At 41.5% G+C, this 24,012-nt stretch overlaps 1 protein-coding gene across 1 annotated transcript in view; it reads left to right on the forward strand.

Moving 5' to 3' along the window:
* vezt (vezatin, adherens junctions transmembrane protein) overlaps positions 1-17,074 on the forward strand; it is a 105,812-nt gene extending 88,738 nt beyond the window's left edge. Inside the window, exons 10-12 of the mRNA XM_087999721.1 lie at positions 4,617-4,717; positions 14,601-14,808; positions 16,387-17,074. Of these exons, the coding sequence (XP_087855847.1) occupies positions 4,617-4,717; positions 14,601-14,808; positions 16,387-16,922 (845 nt within the window). The 3' untranslated portion in view covers positions 16,923-17,074. The remainder of the gene's footprint in view (positions 1-4,616; positions 4,718-14,600; positions 14,809-16,386) is intronic.
* The last annotated feature ends 6,938 nt before the right edge of the window (positions 17,075-24,012 follow it).

Consider the following 24,012-nt stretch of genomic DNA (forward strand, 5'->3'; position numbering starts at 1 on the left):
TGGCCTCACCAATCCTCTTTAAAGTTGTAAAAGGACTTCCTTGCTCCTATATTCTGCACCCCAGCTAATGAAGGCAAGCATTTCATATGCTGCCTTCACCATTGTGTTTACCTGTGCTGATACCTTCAGGGATCTATCAATATGTACACTAAGGTCCCTATGTTCCTCAGTTCTCTAGGACCTAGCATTCCTTGTGAATATCCTTCTCTTCTAGACCTCTCAAAATCTCTCTTTTTGGGAAGGTGATTGTCTAGTAGTATTCTCACTAGACTATTAATCCAGAGTTCCAGGTAATGTTCTTGGGAATCTGGTTCAAATCCTGCAATGACAGATGGTGGAATTTGAATTCAGTAAAAATCTGGAATTAGTCAAACTCTGACCACAAAACCAGTGTTGTTTGTCAGGAATGTTCACTAATGTCCTTTCAGAAAAGAAACCACATCTTTCCCTGCTCTGGCATTCATGAAACTCCGACCCACAGCAATGTGATTGACATTTAACTGCACTCAGGGCAATTAGGATGACTATTAAATGCTGGCCTGACCAGTGACACCTACGTCCCATGAATGAATTAAAACAAAAGCATACCACCATTAAATTCCATTTGCCATTGCTCTGCCCAGTGTATCAGGTGGCAAATATCTGACAGTCATCTGAGACCATCTGCCTCACTATCAACAGCCCCACCAATTTTTGTGTCATCTGCAAACTTACTAATTATACTTTCTAAATTGGCATCAAGTCATCAGTATACATAATAGCAAGAATCCCAACACCACTGCTCACAGGCTTCCAATCACAAAAACAACTCTCCATTTTCACCCCTTGCCTCCTATTTGCAAGCCAATTTTGCAAACTTGCATTGGATCCCATGGGATCTTAACTGCATCCTCTCAGCTTTCTCCTGTTTTGATTGTTTGACAGTGTCAACAGTTTTCTGTCTCATCCCAACTTCAGAGACCTTGATGGATCTATTTTGGGGACATTTTGGATCCAGTTTGCCAGCTTGGATCCCCTGTTGGACGTTGTGAAAAGAGGTTACTGAACTCCATGTAACCATACCAACTGCACTAGTCTCAACAAATATTTAGGTCACCTTTTCAAAAAACTTGATAAAATTAGTCAGATAGGATCTCTCTTCTCAAATCTGTGCTGACTATCCCTGATCAATTGTGTTAATTAAATCTAACTTTCAGAATTGTTTTTTCTAATAATTTCCCGACCGCTGACATCAGACTAACTGGTCTGTAATTATCTAGCCTAACACTGTGGCCCTTCTTGAATAAATTAGCTGTCTTCCAGTCATCTGGCTGTTCACCTGTGACCAGCGAAGTATTAAATATCTCCAACAGGGTTCTACCAGTCTCCTCCCATAGCAGCCTGGGATACATCTCACTAGGCCCTAGAGATTTATGCACCTTTTATACTGGCTAAAATATCTAATACCTCCTTATTAACAAGCTCTAGAACCTCATCCTCCCAACTGAAATCCTCGGCTACAAAGTCTTTCTCCTTTGTGAGTACAGATAAATGATAAGTATTCTTTTAAAATCTCACCTACGTCCTCCGCCTCTATGCATGGATTACTGCTTTGGTCTCTGATAGGCCCTACTTTTTCCCTGATAATCCACTTACTTATAAAATCTATTTAAAATATGTCTTTGGCTTTTCCGTAATCCTAAGTGCCAGAAATATGTTGTGACCCTCTTTGACCTAATTTCTTTTATAAGAAACCCCCTGCTCATACTCTTTTTAATGTACTCCTATTTCTTTATCAAACTTCATATCCCTTGACATCCAGGGATCCTTGGACTTCTTGCCCTTACCCTTCAATCTTAGAGGAACACCCTGAACTCTCACTGTACTAGTCTTAAAAAATTCCCACGTTCCAAATGCCTGCATGTAGCTGCTCCCAGTCAATGTTTGTCAGATCCCATCTAATGATATTGAAATTGGCCTTCCCAATTTAAACAATTAACTTTGCACTATTCTTATCCCTTTCCATAATGATTTCAAAACTTACAGTGTTATGGTCACTATTCCCATGGACACTTCAACCACTTGACTGACTTTGTTCCCTCAGATTAGGTTTCATACTGCTCCCTGTCTAGTAAGGTTAACTATGTCTGGATGCAGTTTAAAAATTCCACCTGTCTAATCCTTTCACTTTAAGGTGATCTCAGTTCATATTCGCAAAGTTAGAATCTACTACCACATCTCACCTTTTATTCCCCTCATAACTTTTTAGTGATTTGCCAAATATCTGCTTCTTTATTGTCCTCTGACTGTTGAGACACCTGCAGTAAAATCTCCAAACTTAGTAAAAAACAACCATAATCTAATTTAATGGTGATGCACAGTCTTGAGGGGCAGAATGGTCTCCTGTTCCTCTCTAGGCCTTTAAATTTCTTCCTTGGACACATTTTACTCATGTGTCTGTTTACCTTCCTTTATTAAGGTGTGGGCCAGAACACTCATAACATAGAATTCTTTCATCTTTCGTCTACTTTATAAAAGGCAGAAGTTGAAACAGCTGAAGTATTCTATTCCCTGTTTACATTAGGAAACATCACAAAACAGGCCACTCTTCAATGGTTTGGATAAATGCAATACAGGTGATGGTCTGTAACTAGAGCTAATTCCAGAGAGATGTGGATTCTACTTGACAAAGATTGGCTGTTGGAGTCAATTTTGTCAACTTCTGGATCTTAAACCTGAAAACTCCCAATCTAAACAGTCTAAACCAATTTTCATTCCCAAGATGATAGCGGAGGAGGGCTCCTGAGCCGGAACTCGTCTGCTCAGATCGCTTTTCTTCTTTACTTGCTTTATTCTTTTTTTGGATCACTCTGAAGTGCTTCCTAATCTATTTAATCCTGCTAATCCTAAATTGGTCTTTTACTAGTGGGAAACTCTGATTTGGCCTTTATAATGTTAAAGTAACACAAGGTAGATTTATCTTTTGGACAAGATAAATCTTGTCAAGCTGTTTAAACTCCATAATAGATTTTTCACTTCTCGATACCTTAAAAAAAATTGTAATTATTTTGAATGACTTACTTGCTCATTGAGATAGGAAAAGTCAATGGTGAATTAAACAACACTTCAACATTTGAAAGTCAGTTTCTAGCTTCTAGTGCTGATGGTCAGGTTAGTTTGTTTCTCTGTGGTTTTGACGCGGTGCCACAACTCACAGAGCAATCTCAACTAACAATGAGATGTTTCTACACATATTTCTACATCATATCTGCTAGAGGCTAATGGCAAATATCCACGCATCCTTTTGACCTAAGCCTGTCAGGAACTGAGCTGAGGCTGTTCTAAGTTCACTTAAAATCCTTAACAGTTTTCAAGAGAGAAAAGACTTTCTTCCCAGCAGTCTGGGCTGGATTTGAACCTTGTTCTGTGGAGGTGAAAGGGCACCATTTTCCCCAGACATTTCTTATTTAAGTCTCTTGAGGAAATGAGCAATGAAGAATACTGTACAAAGGAAACTGTAAGAAAGATAAGTACCCAGTCTGTACTGAAAGATAATGGACAATTAGAAGTGTTGTTTGAGATTTATTGTCTGGAGCAGCAGCAGTATTCATGTTTTGCACTCAAATAATTAGAGATCCTGCTATATTTGGGTTTGTCTTCTGCTTTAAATTAGCAAATGCATACTGGATTCTGTCTGGCAATTTAACAGACTAGTGAGCATCATCAGCAGCTGGAGTAATAAAAAAAATATTTATTTTCAGGAGTATTTATGAAATACAGATGTACAAAACTTGATCAGTCTTGTCAATTAGTAGTGTTGGGACTGGGAGTTGCAGAATGCTATATAGTATAGGTTTGATCTAGGAGTGTTAATACACCTCAAAATTCTCAGTTAAATCAGGGTAACTAGAGATGCTGACCTTGCCAGCAGTGGCCACTTCTGTGGTTTTTAAAAATTACAGAACTACAGAGCTTCCAGAATGCTAAATGAAATCTTTACCAGTTAAACGTGTTTGTGTTACATTTTTATCAGTCTGATAACAGCAGGAGCACTGTAGTATAAATTAAACTTTACATTTCCTCTGCAGACACTAATCTGTGTTTCATTCTTCGTCCACTTTTGGTGCCCACGTAAAACAAACTGAAATTGAAACCAGTTCTGAGGTGCCTTTCTCGTTGTACAGTACATTCTTTGTTTTCAGTACCGTATTACATTTTCTAGGCTACGTACAGTCAACTTATTAAAAACAAATTCATGATATCCTATTTGGATTTGGAATTTTATGACCTTACCCATTTAGTTTATATGGGAAACTGTGAAAGTGGAATTACAAGTATTTGTTTGCTTTCAGTGAAAGCAATTTAGATTTCTGCAGTTTTGTTTAGACATCATGATGTTAGTGATCACCAGCACTTTGTAAATGCAGTTTCATTAGCAGTGCTGCTTGTGCAAGTCTGACTGAACTCTTCTAACTGGTCTAATTTCACAGTTTCAGAAATAATGTCATGAGAAATCATACAGTTTGAAATGTAACATGCTACCGTTTTGTAATCACTTCTAAAGCATGTCTTCGACAGACATAGGTGGAATAGAACACTTGCACTCCGTTTTACCATTGCCTTTTTTGATGTTTTAGGCAGACCTACGGCACAGGACAAAAATTTGCCTCCAACCTGGAAACCGTCAGCAAAGTCTGTTGTACAGATCAAAGATCAGGATCCAGTCCCTGAAGAACAGGTAAGGACACGTGTGCACCAAACAACAAAATATCTTTTTTTAAGAAGGATTCTTCTTGAGATTTGCTCAAGAGTTAACTGACTGTATGACTCCATGATTGAGGTTTTGATGGGGTTTCATTAAGGGCTTTTGCTTTGGTTTTCAGGTGCTCTTTTTACATTTTCATGAATTTATTTGCTAGGTGATATAGTCATGTAGTAATAATACATCTTGTAGTTGATGTGGAGTCTTTAGACTAACGTAAAAATAGAATTAGAAGAATCCTCAGTAATTGTCAACCTTCTGTTTAATTTAAAGCCACCCAGACAAAGAAGCTATTAATTTTCTAAATACTTCAGTTTTCTGAGGACAACAGGCATCGGTTAACAACAGAAATTGTTTTTTTCCCCTAAAATAAATGTCCATTATTCTACACACAAAAAACCAGCATTCTAAATACACCACCTCAGACTGTTGAGATCGTAGGTCATGTGTTTCCAAAGCATCTGCACAAAGCTGGAGTATTTAACATCATCCATTTGTATCAAGCTTCTGAAGTTTTCCAACCTTTCAATCATGTGCAAGAAATTCATGACCTCAATTAATTTAGGGTTTTGCTGCCTCCCAGTTAAGTGAATGTTTCTTTGTTGACAGTTTTAAAGCTATTCTCTCTCCTTTGCAGCTTCTCTTCTCATTCCCTATACTTCCTTTGTAGTCTTCTCCTCTTGCTCTTCTCCATTCCCCCTTCCCCTCTCCATTTCCGCTGTCCAATCCCCCTTTCCCCTGTTCCATTACTTATTTTCTCAATTTTACTCCTGGTGACACTTTTTCACCCATTGCTTACCCTCTCATTGAAATTTTCCAGATGTTTAGAGGCCTTTAGCGACAAGTAACTAGCTGCTTCCAGAAAACTTTAAGCCCCAGGTATGCACAGACTCAGTTCCTGAAAAGCAAGTTCCTACCCCACTGAAGTTGTTACATTGAAAATGTAGTTAAAATTCTATTTACGTCCCTTCTTGTGTGAAGAAATGGCACGGAGACAGAGGGCATGCATGTAAATTCCTATCCAAAGTTTATAATTATGAATTTTGATTCAAATGTTAATTTATTCATATCTACATCTCAGCTACATCTATAAGTGAGATCTGATAAGTTTACAAAAGTAACTTACAATTAAACAGTAGGTATAATTTCTCATTTACCACTGGACAGAAAATATACATTTTGTATTCCTTGTACCTCCAATACCAATATACAGAATATCCTGAAGTGAATGCATTTACTTTTAACAAGATCCAACTTGAAGGTGAAGCAGTTAGTAAGACACAGAGCTTTGTCTTGACTGTTTATTAACTTGATCACAATCTCCAAGTCCTTCTACAGCCAATTCCAGCTGTCCACTCTTCCTATTCCTTTGAAAAGTCAATTAAAATAAGATTTTCCCAATGTTGGTTGCAATTTTTAAAATTCCAATTAGCCCATAATTAATTCTGTAGACATACAGGTGAAGTCATAAATAATGAGAAATGTAATTAAAAGCACTCAGCCAGCCTTGGGGAGCCCCAATCGATTTGAAAAGCATTACCTTAACCACTCAGGTATGTGTGTGTAATACATATTTTATATACAGGTGCACAATCCTTTATCCGAAATGCTCCAGACCAGCTAGTTTTTGAAATTCAGAATTTTTTGAATTTCAGATTAAGTGACAGTTCAGTGAAATTTTTAAAAATCTTGCCAGAGGAGCAGACTCACTGAGTAAAACAGGTCCTGAAACAGAATTGAGTCCTGCCAGTGCTGGGCCACGCCAACCCCCACATCTGAGTGGCACGCATCGAGTGGGTGTCAACTTGGATTAACTGTTTGCACGCCAAACAACCTTGTTAAAAAGAGAAAAAACTTCACAAAAAGCCTTCGGACTTTGGAGCTTTTTGGATTTCGGGATTTCAGCTAAGGCGTTGTCTACCTGTGTATATTTTTCAGCCTGTTTAAACATCTTAAAGATGGTCAGATTCTGAGATGGGGACTGATTTTTTGGTTCTTGGCCAGATGGGTTTCTACAACAGTCATCAACAATGGCTTCATGGTCACCTTTACTAAGACCAAATTTTGTTTTAAATCAATCTGTTCAAGCATGTTTTACATGCCCTTAGGCAGATATGACTTGAACCCAGACCCTCTGACCCAGAAGTAAGGACACTACCACAGTGTCACAAGCCTCGATTCCTCTCCATACATAAACCGATGTATGTATAAACAGATCTACAATATTTTTAGTAAAGCTGTTCAGAGATATTATTATACACCTCTGAAGCATGTGTGACGTGAACCCGAGCCTTCTGGCCCAGAGTAGGGGCCCTACCATTGTGTCACAACTACCCCAAAAGTCCACAATCAGTGAACACTCCTCACCTGTTTATCCTTTTACCTTGACTTTTTGACACACATCCCCATTTTCTGTTCACTTCATTCATTTGACATGAATATTAATTTTATCTTGGCGTGCTGTTTGTTCTGCTACTGATTCATGTTGAGGCACTCTTGGCATTCAGGATCCCTGGCTAACTGGTAGTCCGTCATTAGCTTTCCCTCACTGTGTGAGTACAAGCTGGCAGATGTATCCGCATGCAGAGCATGTGTAGTTTATTTTAAACTCTTTAAAAAACAAGTGAAGAGAAAGCATGTGCAAAGTTGTTTGTTTGAAACCAACCAAAGTCTGAGGCAAGCAGACCAGGGAACCAGAATGTTAGACCACCTTCACATATTTGAGAGTGGAGGCTGGCAGGATATTTGCAATCAACAGCCCACGCTCACAAAATTTCAGAGTAGACTAAACCTGCCCTCCAGTGTATGCCAAATCCTATAAATTTGCAAGTTTGCATTTACAAGCTGGAGCCAAATTTCTGCCCAACAGCTAGGCTTGTGCAGCTAGAACATTTATTTATTTTACTAAACCTGGCTAGTCTGTTTAATGTTCAGAGAGCCACAGTCCTATAGCGCAGAGACAGCCCCTTTGTCCCAAACTGGTCCATGCTGACCAAAATGCCCATCCATGCTAACCCCATTTCCCTACACTTAGCTCATATCCTTCTAAACCCCATTTCCTATCCACATATTTATCCTTTTAAATGTTGCTAATGTACCTGCCTCAACCACTTGACATTCCTGGTGAAGAGCTTATGCTTGAAACATCGACTCTCCTGCTCTTCGGTTGCTACCTAACCAGCTGTGCTTTTCCAGCACTATAGTTTTTTACTCTGATCTCCACCATCTGCAGTCCTCATTTTGTCCCACTTCCACTGGAAGCTTGTTCTATATGCATGCCAACCTCTGTGTTTTAAAAAAAAACATCGCCCCTCAGGTTCCCTTTTATTGTTTCCCCTCTAACCTTAAACTGATGGTTCTAGTCCTCAATTCCCACAATCCCAGGAAAAAGACTGAATGCATTCAATCTATCCATGCCTCTCACGATCTTGTACATTTCTATAATATTTGCCGTCAGTCTCCTGCGCTCTGAAGAAAAAGTCCCTAGCTTGTCCAACCTCTCCCTATAACTGACTATTGAGTCCTGGCAACATGCTGGTAAATTTCTTGTGTACCCTTTCCGGTTTAATAACATCCTTCCTATAGCAAAGTGACCCAAACTGAGCACAATACTCTGAAGTGTGGCATCCTGTACAATTGCAACATAACTTCCCAACTCTGTGCTCAATGACCGAAGGCCAGTGAGCCAAAAGCCAACTTTACTGTCCTGTCCACCTGTGACTCCACTGTCAGAGAACTGTGTACCTAAACTCCAAGGTCCCTCTGTTCCACTACATTCCATAAGACCCTACCATTTACCATTAAATGCCTACCTTAATTTTGACTCTCAAGAATGCAAGATCTCATACTTATCTATATTAAATTCCATTTGTCATTTCTCGGCCCACTTCCCCAGCTGATCAACATCCTGCTGCAATTTCTGATAACCTTCCTCACTGTCCACAATACTGCATATTTTAGTGTCATCTGCAAACTTCCTGTTATGGACAGGCCAGACCCCCTCAAACCACTTCAAGAAGGTAGCCCTGTCCCTAACTTTCCTAGTTGTTTTAAGCAGGTGTAAGGTGTATATTCCAGGGGTCATGCAGCTGGTCCAACCACTCAGTTTCAAACAAAACAGAATTTATTTACAGAATACTAAACTAAATACAAACAAAAGAAAACCGAATTTAGAAAAATTTAACCTATCTGAAAATCCAGTCGACTCTATCACAACTTGATGATGTTCCAAATACTTGCAGCATCCCCATAAACAATCCCTTGACAAAAAAGGTAAAAATCAAACGCCGGTTCTTACGGGAGAGATGTCACAGAGAGAGAAGATCAGCATGGAACTGTTTATTTGGGCCAGCTTTTCTGGGTTCCCAGCTAAAATTTGACCAGCTGCTGCAAACGGAACAAATTGCTGAAACCAAACCCTAAACTGGGAGAACTGGCCACTCTCCTTTCATCGTACTACTGTTTTAAAACACTTAAAAGCTTTTTCAAGTAGATATTTCCAGATATTGCAGGGAGCAGTCACCTCTTTAGGGGTTTACTACAGGCCCCCCAATAGCAGCAGGGAGATGGAAGAAAGCATAGGTCGGCAGATTTTGGAAAAGTGTGGACGTAGTAGGGTTGTTGTAATGGGTGACTTTAACTTTCCCAATATTAATTGGAACCTCCTTTGAGCAAAAGATTTGAATGGAGCTGTTTTTGTAAAGTGTGTTCAGGAGGGTTTCCTAACTCAGTACGTTGACAGGCCGACGAGGGGAGAGGCCATTCTAGACTTAGTGCTCGGAAACGAGCCGGGGCAGGTATCAGATCTTGTGGTGGGAGAGCATTTTGGTGATAGTGACCACAACTGCCTCACATTCTACATAGCTATGGAGAAGGAGAGGATTAGGCAAAATGGGAGGATATTTAATTGGGGAAGAGGAAACTATGATGCGATTAGACGTGAGTTAGGAAGCATGGATTGGGAGCAGTTGTTCCATGGTAAAGGCACTATAGACATGTGGAGACTGTTTAAGGAACAGTTGTTGCAAGTGATGAATAAATATGTCCCTCTGAGACAGGCAAGGAGTGGTAAGATAAAGGAACCTTGGACGATGAGAGCGGTGGAGCTTCTCGTCCAAAGGAAGAAGGTAGCATACATAAGGTGGAGGAAGCTAGGGTCAAGCTCAGCTCTGCAGGATTACAGGCAGGCGAGGAAGGAGCTTAAAAATGGTCTGAGGAGAGCCAGGAGAAAGGCTTGGCAGAACGGATTAGGGAGAACACAAAGGCATTTTACACTTATGTGAGGAATAAGAGAATGGTCAAAGAAAGAGTAGGGCCGATCAGGGATAGCATAAAAATTTGTGTGTGGAGTCTGAGGAGGTAGGGGAAGCCCTAAATGAGTTTTTTGCTTCTGTCTTTACGAAAGAAACGAACTTTGTAGTGAATGAAACCTTTGAAGAGCAGGTGTGCATGCTGAAATGGATTAAGACAGAGGAAGCTGATGTGCTGAAAATTTTGTCAAACATTAAGATTGACAAGTCGCCAGGCCCGGACCAGATTTGTCCTCGGCTGCTTTGGGAAAGGAGAAATGCAATTGCTTCGCCACTTGCGAAGATCTTTTCATCCTTGCTCTCCACTGGAGTCATACCTGAGGACTGGAGAGAGGCAAATGTAATTCCTCTCTTCAAGAAAGGAAATAGGGAAATCCCCGGCAATTACAGATCAGTAAGTCTCACGTCTGTTGTCTGCAAGGTGTTAGAAAGGATTCTGAGGGATAGGATTTATGACCATCTGGAAGAGCATGGCTTGATTAAATGCAGTCAACACGGCTTTGTGAGGGGCAGGTCATGCCTCACAAACCTTATCGAGTTCTTTGAGGATGTGACTAGAAAAGTTGATGAGGGTCGAGCTGTGGATGTGGTGTATATGGACTTCAGCAAGGCATTTGATAAGATTCTCCATGGTAGGCTTATTCAGAAGGTCAGGAGGAATGGAATTCAGGGGAACATAGCTGTCTGGATACAGAATTGGCTGGCCAACAGAAGACAGCGAGTGGTAGTAGAAGGAAAATATTCTGCCTGGAAGTCTGTGGTGAGTGGTGTTCCACAGGGCTCTGTCCTTGGGCCTCTACTGTTTGTAATTTTTATTAATGACTTGGATGAGGGGATTGAAGGATGGGTCAGCAAGTTTGCAGATGACACAAAGGTTGGAGCTGTTGTTGACAGTATAGAGGGCTGTTGTAGGCTGCAGCGGGACATTGACAGGATGCAGAGATGGGCTGAGAGGTGGCAGATGGAGTTCAACCTGGATAAATGTGAGGTGATGCATTTTGGAAGGTCGAATTTGAAAGCTGAGTACAGGATTAAGGGTAGGATTCTTGGCAGTGTGGAGGAGCAGAGGGATCTTGGTGTGCAGGTACATAGATCCCTTAAAATGGCCACCCAAGTGGACAGGGTTGTTAAGAAAGCATATGGTGTATTGGCTTTCATTAACAGGGGGATTGAGTTTAAGAGTCATGAGATCTTGTTGCAGCTCTATAAAACTTTGGTTAGACCATACTTGGAATACTGCGTCCAGTTCTGGTCGCCCTATTATAAGAAAGATGTGAATGCTTTGGAGAGAGTTCAGAGGAGGTTTACCAGGATGTTGCCTGGATTGGAGGACTTGTCTTATGAGGAGAGGTTGACTGAGCTCGGACTTTTTTCATTAGAGAAAAGGAGGAGAAGAGGGGACCTAATTGAGGTCTACAAGATAATGAGAGGCATAGATAGAGTCGATAGCCAGAGACTATTTCCCAGGGCAGAAATGACTAACACGAGGGGGTCATAGTTTTAAGCTGGTTGGAGGTAAGTATAGAGGGGATGTCAGAGGCGGATTCTTTACACAGAGAGTTGTGAGAGCATGGAATGCGTTGCCAGCAGCAGTTGTGGAGGCAGGGTCATTGGGAACATTTAAGAGACTCCTGGTCATGCATATGGTCACAGAAATTTGAGGGTGCATACATGAGGATCAGTGGTCGGTACAACATCGTGGGCTGAAAGACCTGTTCTGTGCTGTACTGTTCTATGTTCTAACCTTTGCCTTTACGAGCCCGCTAGAAAAAAAGACAAGAACAATAACTTTATTAAAGGAGCAACATCGTCACACTTACTAATCATGCTTGTACATTCTCATCCAAATCATTGATATAGATAACAAACAGTAATGGGCCCAGCATCGACCGCTGAGGCACTCCACTAGTCACAGGCCTGCAGTCCAGCAACCATCCTTCCACTATTACCCTCTACTTCCTACCATCAAGCCAATTGTGTATCCAATTTGCCAGCTCTCCCTGGATTCCATGTGATCTAATCTTCCAGAGCAGCCTACCATGTAGAATCTTATCAAAAGCCTTACTAAAATCTATATCTACTGCACCTACCGCCCTGCCATCATCGACTTTTCTGGTCACTTCATCAAAGAATTCTAACAAATTTGTGAGGCATGATTTCCCTTGCAAAAAGCCATGCTGACTACTCCTAATCAAACCCTGTCTTTCCAAATGCATGTATATCTTATCTCTCAGAATCTTCTCAAATACCTTATCTACCACAGATGTTACGCTTACTGGTCTCTAGTTGCCAGGTTTTGCTTTGCAGTCATCTTGAATAAGGGCACAACATTTGCTACCCTCCAGTCTTCTGAGCCCTCAGTCAGGGTCTGCGCAATTTCTTCTCTAGTCTCTCAGTGTTCTTGGATACATCTGGTCAGGACCAGGAGATTTATCCACCTTCATACATTCTAATATGTCCAACACCACCTCCACTGTGATATGGACTGTCCCCAAGATATCACCACTAACATCCACAAGTTCCCACGTCTTCATGTCTTTTTCCACGGTAAACATAGAGGAGAAATATTCATGGAGACCTTGCCTGTCTCCTGCGTTTCTACACATACATGTTCACTTTGGTCCTTGAGGGGTCCTATTCTCTCTCTAGTTATTCTTTTTCCTTTAATATACTTAAAGAATGTCTTTGGATTCACCCTAATCTTCTCAGTCAAGGACATCATGTGCCTCCTTTTCACCTGCCTCATTTCCTCCTTCAGTAAGCTCCTGTATCCCCTTCATATAGAACATAGAACAGTACAGCACAGAACAGACCCTTCAGCCCACGATGTTGTGCCGACCATTGATCCTCATGTAAGGTAAACGTCATATCTCCAGGGATTCCCTTCATCCCAGCTGCCTATACCTGAACCATGCCTCCTCCTCTTTTCTGGTCAAACCCTCAATATGTCTTGTTATCCAGGGTTCCCAATTCATGCCAACCTTGCCTTTCACCCTTACAGGAACATATCGACCTTGAACTCTAGCTATCTCACTTTTAAAGGCCTCCCACTTGCCGGAGGTCCTTTTGCCTGCAAACAAACTACTCCAATCAACCCCTGCAAGCTCCTGTCTAATTCCATCAAATTCACCTTGTCCCAATTTAGACCTTGAACTTGTGGACCAGTTTTGTCCCTTTCTATAAGTATTGTAAAATTAAAAAAACTGTGGTCACTACTCCCAAAGTGCTCCACCACTGTCATCTCCGTCCTGCCACTGTCCTGCCCTATTTCTCAACAGTAGGTCGGGTCTTGTCCCTTCTCAAGAAGGACCCTCTATATTCTGCTTGAGGAAACTGTCCTGAATGCACTTAACAAATTCCACCCCATCTAAGCCCTTAACGCTGTAGCTGTCCCAGAATATGTTAAGAAAATTAAAATTCCCTGCTCAGACAACCCGACTGCTCCTGCAAGTTTCCCCAGTCTCCCTGCAGATTTGTTCCTCTAATTCCCGTTGACTATTTGGGGGCCTATAGTACAACCCAATAACGTCATCATCCCCTTCTTATTTCTTAGCTCCACCCACAAAGCCTCACTGGATGATCCTTCATTTATTTCATACTGTTGCGAGACTCGCCTTAATCGAAAATGCAACTCTCCCTTCCCCTTTCCTCCACCTCTGTCCCACCTAAAGCACCTGTACCCTGGCACATTAAGCTGCCAGTCCTGTCCCTCCCTTAGCTATGTTTCTGTAATGGCTATAATATCCCAGTGCCACGTACCTATCCACGCTCTGAGTTCATTGGCCTCAGCTGTCAGCTCTGTTGCATTGAAAGAGATGCAATTTAATCCACAGGCATTCCTTGCTCCCTTTCGTGTTCCAGCCTGACCTGTCTCTTCACTTTACTATTTCTGATTACTGCATCTCCTTCCAGCCTCGCACTTGCTTTCCTGCTGTTGAGGATCCCAAACCCCTGCCAATCTAATTTAAACCCTCCCTTGTGGCACTAGCAAACCTGGCTGCCAAGATATTGGCCGAAAGTGGGTACTGCAGATGCTGGAGATCAGAGTCAAGATTAGAGTGGTGTTGGAAAAGCACAGCAGGTCAGGCAGCATCCAAGGAGCAGGAAAACCGACATTTTGGACAAAAGCCCTTCACTCCAGTTCAAGTGCAACCCCTCTCTCTTGAACAGGTCACTTCTGTCCTAGAAATGATCCCAATGATCTAAAAACCTGAATCCCTGCCCCCTGCACCAATTCTTCAGCCACACATTCATCTGCCATATCCTCCTGTTCTTACCTTCACTAGCACACGGCACTGGAAGTAATCTGGAGATTACCACCAACGATGTCCTGGTGTTTAATTTTCTTTCTACCTCTCTATAATCACTCCACAGGATCTCATCCCTATTTTGACCTATATCATTTGTGCCAATGTGTACAATAACCTCTGGCGGATGACCCTCCTGCTTGAGAACGTTTTGCATCCACTCTGAGATATCCTCGACCCTGGCACCTGGGGTTCAAATCTACCAGCTAGTTCACTCTGTCTCTTTCTATCTATTGACTCCAGGAACTTGAGGCTTACGTAGAAGAATCTGATTCAGATGGAGATTTCAGAGGGGGCTTGTTGAAATACTTGTCACAAGAGGAACAGGAGAAGGAGAGGCAAGAGAGGGAGGAATCCAGGAGAATGCTTCAGGAGCTGAAAAGTGTGTTGGGGTTCAAGGCCTCCGAACTGGAGAGGCAAAAGTGGAAACAGCTACTCTTCAACGATTATGGTGAGCAATAGCATTTCCTCCTGTTGAGTTGATAGAATTTTTGTCATTGTTTATGAACTACGCAAAGTGCTGACACAGTTCTTGTTGTTGTCACCCTTTATCCTTGCATGGCATGTGCATTGGTTGTCCATTCCTAACTGCCCTTGCTTGACCATTTCAGAGTGCAGTTAAGAGTCAACCATAGTGTGACCATGGATCTGGTGTCACCTATAGGGATAAGAATGGCAGAGTTCCTTCCCTAAAGTTCACTCCCAGATTTGTTAACTGAATTTAAATTCCACCAGTTGTGGTGGGATTTAAACCAGTCTCCCCAGAGCCTGGACCTCTGGTTTATTACCTTCCAGTGACATTACCCTCAGTTGCCCTGAGAAGGTAGTGGTGAGCCTATTTCACCAACTACAACCCTTGAGATAGTACTCCCACAGACAACACCCTGGGAACAAAGCAATGTCTTTTCTTATAGGGAAATCTAAATTTGAAGCAACAAACATTATTTCAAAAAAAAGTTATGAGAAATTTTGGATAGGCATATGGAGGATAGTGGGCTAGTGTAGGTTAGGTGGGCTTGGATCGGCGCAACATCGAGGGCCGAAGGGCCTGTACTGCGCTGTATTCTTCTATGTTCTATGTTCTATGTTCTAAATGGGCAAAGAATTGAAATAACTTCACAGAGGTGGGTATCCAGTCACCAATCACCCTTTATTTACACATGGAGAGTCCTTAACACTGATCACTCACAGCCAGCTCACAGAATGAACAGGATGTCTGACCCTCCTGTTGTTACCTGTCAGCCAGGACCAGATTAACCTAATCATTCTATGAGGTCCACCAGGCTGTCCTTGTTATCGTCACGACTGGAATAGAACTAATTTAATAGCTCTTTCAAAAAGGCAGCACAATAGGATAGGACCACATGTTGGCCTTCTGTGTGATTCTAATGCAATTATAAATAACAATGATTAGCAATCAGGCAGTTGTTTTCACTCAATTGCAGTTTAGTGATGTTGCAGGACACTAGGGAGAACTCCTCCAATCATCCTCAAATAATATTGTGGAATTATTTACATGCACCTAAGAGGGCATACTGTTGTTTCGTTGGAAGACGGCATATTAGACTGTGTAACACTGTCTTGGTACCCTGCTGAAATTTTAACCTGGAGGGGCACTTATCTGTCAGAAGTGGGGCTTGAAACCTTGACCACCTAATCTCAGAGGTGAGAGTGCTTTCCACTGAGCCACAGTTGATATTGTTTCATTTTAGCAATGAAGAAAGCCAAGCTGGGAGATAAATTGTTTAACTGGGTCTGAAGTCTGTTATTGGGCATCTGATTTCATTGCTAGTGCAGGGTCCCATTATTTTCTACAGCTGTCATTGCTCTAGCTTAAATAAAGCAAGAGTTGCAATGTGAGTAATTCAAAATAGAAAAGGGATGTGACAGGTGAACAAGACAGCTACATTTTGCAACATTAACACTATAAAATGATCAACATGGGATTTTTATTAAGAATTATCATGTTTAAAAAATGGTAATGTAAGAATCTAACTAACCCTGTCACTCTTCAAAACTTCTTTCATAGCTGCGCTGAAAACAGTTTCATCTGCAGACATTATGCAGCTGGAGGGAGTCCCACTGGAGGGAGTCCCACTGGAATGTCAGGAGGCAGATGCAAATGTACAAGACCATAAAGTTCGTGATGACAGCTCCCAAGGGGTAGATGCCAATCAACTAGACTGCTTGATGAATAACCAAGAATGTTGCAGAGGAAGAGGTCCAGACTGCATTGATGTACATCTGGATGGTAGCAAAGATGCTGATCCAAGTGACACTATTAGCACGAGTGTTGTAAGTGGATGCTTGGTTTGCTGCTCAGAGACTGCAGACAGTTCCATACAAAAGCAAGAAAATTCACAGACAGCTGCATCTGAGCAGCTGCAGACAGCTGTTCAACAGGGACTTGCTGAAAGACATGGGCCAGTTGTCCTCCAATTTGCCTCAGCTCTTGCTGCACAGGTTGCTGCTCGCTCTCACAGCTTTGCTCATTTATCAGAACAGACGTTTGAGGATGATGATGAGGAGGAGGAGGAGGAAGATGAGAATATAGATGTTGAATGAGTAAATTCTGGACCTCCATAAATGCAGAGTGATTGGAGCATGCTAAGCTTTATTTAATACTTAAAAGCAGGTCAGAACTGTGATGCAGAAAGTATTCTGTGTAACATGGTAGTGAATAATTTTGTTCAGTAAAGTGCATATTTTGTACCTTGCTGTATGAATTTTCACTGTAAACAAAAGGATATAATGAGAATTCTCTGTGGTGAATGAAACACATGGATACTGCGGAATGTTGGAACAACCTATTCTGTAGCAACTTGCATTGTTTCCTCTGACTACATTACTGTGTTCCTACCTTGCGTGAAGAATTGATTTGATAGATTCTAAGGAAACAAGTTAGAAACCCTTTCAACCTATGCATGAACTTCTTAAGGGAAGACGCAATACTCTGTGTAATTCCAGTAGTACCGAATGCACCTTACCTCGATGCACCTGGTCTCTGATAATGTACCAAGTGAAAACATTGTAGTGTAAAAACAGCTGAGTAGCTGAGGTGCGCACAAATCCAAAGATAATGAATTCACCTCCCACTGCTGTTTGAGAGTTTGAATTTCATTTTTAACAGTTATAAACATGCATTAAAATTAGATTGCAGTTAAAGTGATGATGAAGCTATTGGATTGCTGTGCCTGCTGAATTATCTTGACAAGTCAGTCAATTATATTTGCGAATTTGGGGTGGACAACCAATGCTGGTCTCAATGGTGAACAATCCAGGCATGAATTGAGGTGATAATGTTCCATCAACAAGATTACACCTGCAGCTGGGAATTTTTTAAATTAACTTTTCAAATATAAGAAGCAAGTAGTTTAAACTCTAGCATCACCTGTCTACATCAATGATCAACGTCACAAAGTATTTCAGTAACTTTCTTCAGCCATTCACAAGTTACCAACAAGGTGCAAAACACAAAAAATGGAGTGTCAAGCCCTCACTCAATAATAGTGAGCACACACCAATCACAGTCCCCACTCAGCACTGCTCAAAGCAGAACATCATCGTCACTGGACAAACATAAAACAATGCATATTTTATGGGCTCGACAGCCACAGACCTGAGGGAAGGTGATCTCATTTTGTGTTCTTCTAATACGTTGATAAAATCATGAAAACATTGAATCCTGTCACAGTATGGCCATCCTCAATTTGAGAGGTTCCATACACATCCTTTAATCACAGTCTATGACTTTAACTGTTATTATTTTCAAAGGATCCAGTTGCAGCCAGCTCATCTGTGGGACTTTCTTTTCCAGATAAATAGATTAGGTTTTTTTTGTAGCATTGAAGGTACGTTTCTATTTTTTATTTATTCCTTCTTTGGTCTGTTTTGAGAAAAGCTAATCTAAGTTGCCCAACCATTGACTGGTTGGGCAAAAGCACCGAAGGACATTGGTTCCAGTCCAACCCAGGTGTAGACCGTCCTCCCCCAGAACTGGTGTCAATATCCCAAAAATCTGAACTTCTCCCTCCTGCACCATCACTCAACCCACGCATTTATCCTGTCTATTATTTCCTGCTATTTTCTGGGACTGTAGATTGTTAAGGTGTAAAGCTCAGGGTATTTTCAATGAACCCTCTGTAGAATGTGGTGAGGTTGGGGTGTGGGCGGTGGACTTTCCTCAGCCTGCGCAGAAAGTAGAGACGCTGCTGAGATTTCTTGGCTATGGAGTTGGTGTTGAGGGTCCAGGTGAGATTCTCTGCCAGGTGTACGCCAAGAAATTTGGTGCTTTTTCACGATCTCCAAGGGGTACCCATTGATGTCCAGCGGAGAGTGGTTACTCCGTGCCCTCCTGAAGTCAACAACCATCTCTTTCGTCTTGTCCACGTTCAGAGACAGGTTGTTGGCTCTTCACCAGTCTGTTAGCTGCTGCACCTCCTCTTTGTATGCTGATTCATTCGTGCTGATGAGACCCACTATATTCTATCATTAGCAAACATGATGGTGTGATTCGACCTGTGTCAGCAGAGTGATCAACAGTGGTCTGAGCACACAGCCTTTGGGGGGCCCCGATGCTCAGTGAGATGGTGTTGGAGATGCTGTTCCCAATCTGGATTGACTGAGATCTCCCAGTCAGAAGTTCAGGATCCAGTTACAAAGGAAGGTCTTTAGGACCAGCAGGTGCTGAGTAACGATTGTGTTAAATGCAGAACTGAAGTCTGTAAGCAGTAATCTGACATAGATGTCCTCCTCCTCCAGGTGGGTGAGGGCCAGATGGAGAGTGGTGGAGATGGCATCATCTGTTGAGCGGTTTGATCGATACACGAACTGCAGGGTCCCCAGTGAGGGGACAGCAGAGTCATAATATGCCTCATCACGAGCCTCTTGAAGCACTTCACGATGATGAATGTAAGCGCAACGGCACGGTAGTCGTAGAGACAGGATGCTGAAGACTTCTTTGGCACGGGAGACAGTGGTGTCCCATGAGGGTCGGTGTTAGGGCCTTTGATCATTTCCATTATTTATTCATGATTTGGATAACAGTGTAGAATGTCATATACACAAATTTGCTGATGAGACAACATTAGGCAGAACTGTCAACAGTTTAGATAATAGCATAAACCTATAAAGGGAAATTGATAGACTAAGTGAATGGGCACAACTGTGGCAGATGGAGTTCAATGCAGTCAAGTGTGATGCAATCCATCTTAGACCGAAAAGGAATAGAACAGGGTACTTTCTGGATGGTATGAAATTAAATACAGTTGATGTCCAAAGAGACTTGAGAGTTCATGTGCACAATTCTTTAAAATGTCATGAACAGGTGCAGGAAATAATCAGGGAAAGCTAACAGAATGCTGGCTGTTATATATAGAGGACTGGAGTACAAGATGCAGAAGTTATGCTGCGGTTACACAAACGTCTGTTAGATTGCTGTTGGAGTTACTGTGAGCAAATAAGGGCACCGTACCTTAGGAAGGATATACCGACCTTGGAAGGAATCCATTGTAAATTTACAAGAATAATATCTGGATTTCAAAAATTAGGTCACGAGGAGAGATTAATCAAATTTAGTCTGTTTTCTCTGGAGTTTAGAAGATTAAATGGTAATGTCATCAAAGTCTTCAAGATATGAACAGGAAAAGACAGTTTCTTTTTTAACTACCCTAATTCCAATGATTGGGGACTTTAGAACTAGGGGGCATAGTCTGAGAATTAGAGTCAGATTGTTCAGGAAAGAAGTTAGGAAGCCCTTCTTCACAGGAAGTGCAGACATTTGGAACTTCCACAAATGGCAATGTGTATAAGTGATGATTTGGAGGAGCTGGTGTTGGACAAGGGTGGACAAAGTTAAAATAGTCCAACAGGTTTATTTGGAAGCACTAGCTTTCAAAGCACTGCTTCTTCTTCAGGTAATTAGATTAGATTAGATTCCCGACAGTGTGGAAACAGACCCTTCGGCCCAACCAGTCCACACTGACCCTCCGAAGAGTAACTCACCCAGACCCATTTCCCTCCGATTCATGCAACCCTCCCAGACTTATTCCCCTACATTTACCCCTTCACCTAACACTATGGGCAATTTAGCATGGCCAATTCACCTGGCCCGCATATCTTTGTGCGAAGAAACCGGAGCACCCAGGGGAAACCCATGCAGACACTGGGAGAATGTGCAAACTCAACACAGACAGTCACCCAAGGCTGGAATCAAACCTGGGACCCTGGCACTGTGAGGCAGCAGTGCTAACCACTGAGCCACCGTGCCACCCCAAAGTGATTGTGAAATAGGACTATAAGACACAGAATTTATAGCAAAAGATTACAGTCTCATGCAGCTGAAATGATATATTGAACAAACCTAGATTGTTAAGTCATTCATCTTTTAGAATGGGTTTGCTGGTTTTGGTTCTTTAATATGTAAATTGTTAATTTTAAAACCGAGATAGATTTTATTTTGTTAAGTAAAGATATTAAGATATATGGACTTAGGTCACATACCAGCTGTGATCTCTTTGAAAGATGGAACAGGCTTGAGGGGCTGAATGGCCTACTCTTGTACCTATGTTCCTACATCAAGTGGGCAACAAATCCTGACTTAGTCATTGACACTGGGGATTCCCAAAGAAATTCAACAATTCATTTTCTAAATTAAGTTTAAACAAAGTTTTGACTTGCTTCCCCACTTAACTGGTGATTAAGAAAAGTGTAATTTATTTCAGAACCAATGATTTTATTGCTTATGTGGATTGTGGTACTTTTACAAATTGCTGTGAAATAAAATTTGCTTAAATGACATTTTTACTTTGTCCAGTATTTCAGTTGTAAATAGTGCAAGAGATTTCAGGATATCCATTCTTGTTCTACCATACTTTAGTCTAACCTATCAAGACATTTGCTTTTCTAAAGCAAAGGAAGCCAGTATAACAACTTGAAATATTTCATAAAATCATATACAAGAATATTTCCAAACTGTCATACAGGGACAGTTTATTTGCAACTGCATCCCCAGTAAAATTAGTGAATAAATTAATTTTTGGTTGTAGGGGCAATATTTTTGGATGAACAGAAAAGACTGGGTGTCATTTTTGTCTAATATTTCTACGGGCGTCATTTTAACAGAATTTACCTATTCAGAGTAAATCAGTTAGTGATTTAGATTAGCGTGTGTAAGGATTTTACACAAATCTGATCACTGTTGTATTACAAATAATTTACAAACACACTTCAACCCTTAAGAGTCTGACAACATCGCAACTAACTGAAATTGAATGATACTGCTGTCTAATTTTCATAGAGTTTCCAATGTCAGGTCAGCTGTATTGTGTGGTAGGTGCAGTACTAAACAATACTGAGTAGAAATAGATTTCAGATAGGAATGGAATAACTAGAAATATTTTCATCCTTTATGTCTGCTAATCTAAATGACTTCTCTCAATTGTGTTTAAGGAGGTTTCACAACTAAGCTCATTGTTTCTTGGCAGGGTAGTGTTTAAAAAAACAGGGCTCCCCATACCAGACAGTTTGCAGAGATATATAGAACATAGATATGATTTTCTTTATTCCTTCATGAGATATGGGTGCCACTGGCTAAACCATAATTTGTTGTCCAACCTTAATTACTGAAGTTGGTGTTAAGCCACTTGAACCACAGTGGTGTTTAGGGTCAAGGTACACCCACAATGTCTTAGGAAGGGTGTTCCACATTTTTTATTCAGTACCAGTGCAGAAACAGTAATAAAATTCTAAGTTAGGATGGTGTAGGCTTGGAGGAGAACTTCCTGCTGGTCGTGTTTCCATGTATCAGCTGCTCCTGTCCTTCTGGGTGGTAGAAGTCATGGTTTTGAAGGTGCTGTCAGAGCAGCCTTGGTGAGTTGCTATAGTGTGTATTCTTGATTGTACATTGCTGCTACTGTGCGCCAGTGGTGAAATATCGATGTGCATATACATGCCTATGTGTGCAGTGTGACAGGAGCAATGAAAAATTATGATCCAATGTGCTACAGGAATGGGGTCAAACAATTTGCACTGCTGGTTTGTTATCTCTCAACTCCATTATTCTACTGCTACCCTCGCTGCCATAAGTGTTTTAAGTGGAACTGCCGCTAATCTGCTCCTATAACAACCCGTGATCACTCCCTCTACTTTACAAACATCACACAAATCCCTAATTCTGTGATCAGCTTCAGTCCTGTTTTCCTTTTGCAATCTCTTCATCCTACCAATGATTTCAGCCCCATCAGCTCTACACATTGCACAGTTAACCAAACATTTGACTTCATCTCAGCCAAGCTATCAAGGAGATTGCTGTGTGACTTCAGTGTCAGCTGTAGAACAATAGCTAGGACTCTTGCAACTGAGTTTGAAGATCATGGATACAAGTACCATGGATACAAGCAACTGGTGGGCGGCACGGTGGCACAGTGGTTAGCACTGCTGCCTCATAGCGCCAGAGACCCGGGTTCAATTCCCGCCTCAGGCGACTGACTGTGTGGAGTTTGCACGTTCTCCCCGTGTCTGCGTGGGTTTCCTCCGGGTGCTCCGGTTTCCTCCCACCATCCAAAGATGTGCAGGGTCAGGTCAGGGTCAGGTGAATTGGCCATGCTAAATTTCCTGTAGTGTTAGGTAAGGGGTAAATGTAGGGGTATGGGTGGGTTTCGCTTCGGCGGGTCGGTGTGGACTTGTTGGGCCGAAGGGCCTGTTTCCACACTGTAATCTAATCTAAATCTAAATCTAAATCTACCACTCCAGAAATGAGAGCATAAAAACCTGACATTCCAAGCTGCAACATGGGACTGTTGCACTGTCAGACATGCTATCTTTCAGCTGTGATGTTAAACTGAGGCACCATCTGCCCCCTCTCAAAAATGCAAAGTATCACAGTTAATGCGACACATCTTGCCTGCACCAATCCTATTATCTTGTTTCACTCTCCTGCCTTTTCCCCAAAGCCTTGCACACTATTTCTAACCAAATAATCTCTCAGTGCCCTTTGAATGCCTCAATTGAACTTGATTCCACCACAATTCCAAGCAGTGCATTCCATACCCCAATGACTCACTGAGTGAAAATATTTATCCCCTCTGCATCCTACCTTGGTTTTAAATCTACATATATAAGCGAGAATAGCTTCTCACTATGTGTTCTGTCTAGTCCGCTCATGATTTTGAAATCTAATCTTGCTCAAAATATCTGTTGATCAAAGAGGGTCAGCAGATTTCGCAGCAATGTCCTGGATAATCTTTATTACTCAACCAAAAGCCACTAAAACAGACCAGTCATTATCTCATTGCTCTTTGTGGGTGCTTTCTGTGCGTAAATTGACTGCCTATGAGAGTGACTACATTTCAAAAGGTCATAAGGCGGTTTGGCTATTCTGTGGCTGTGAGAGGTGCTATACAAATACTAGTCATAACAAACAGCTTCCGGCATCTTGCTGAAGGAAAATTGAGGAAGGAGTCAGTCACACATCCTTGAATAATTCATGATTGCTACTTTTTACAGTCTTGAGGGGAAATATAGATTATGCTGTTTAAACACATGGACAAAAATCACCATTTCTGCAAAGTATAAATACTGATATTTAATTATCACTTTAATCACTTAGTATGGTGACTCTGCAACTTGCAGTTCCAAAGGTGAGATGTCAGGCTAT

This window comes from Chiloscyllium plagiosum, unplaced genomic scaffold, assembly GCF_037043375.1.
Source record: "Chiloscyllium plagiosum isolate Xiang-an unplaced genomic scaffold, Cpla_swu_hap1 HiC_scaffold_23, whole genome shotgun sequence".
NCBI lineage: Eukaryota > Metazoa > Chordata > Chondrichthyes > Orectolobiformes > Hemiscylliidae > Chiloscyllium > Chiloscyllium plagiosum.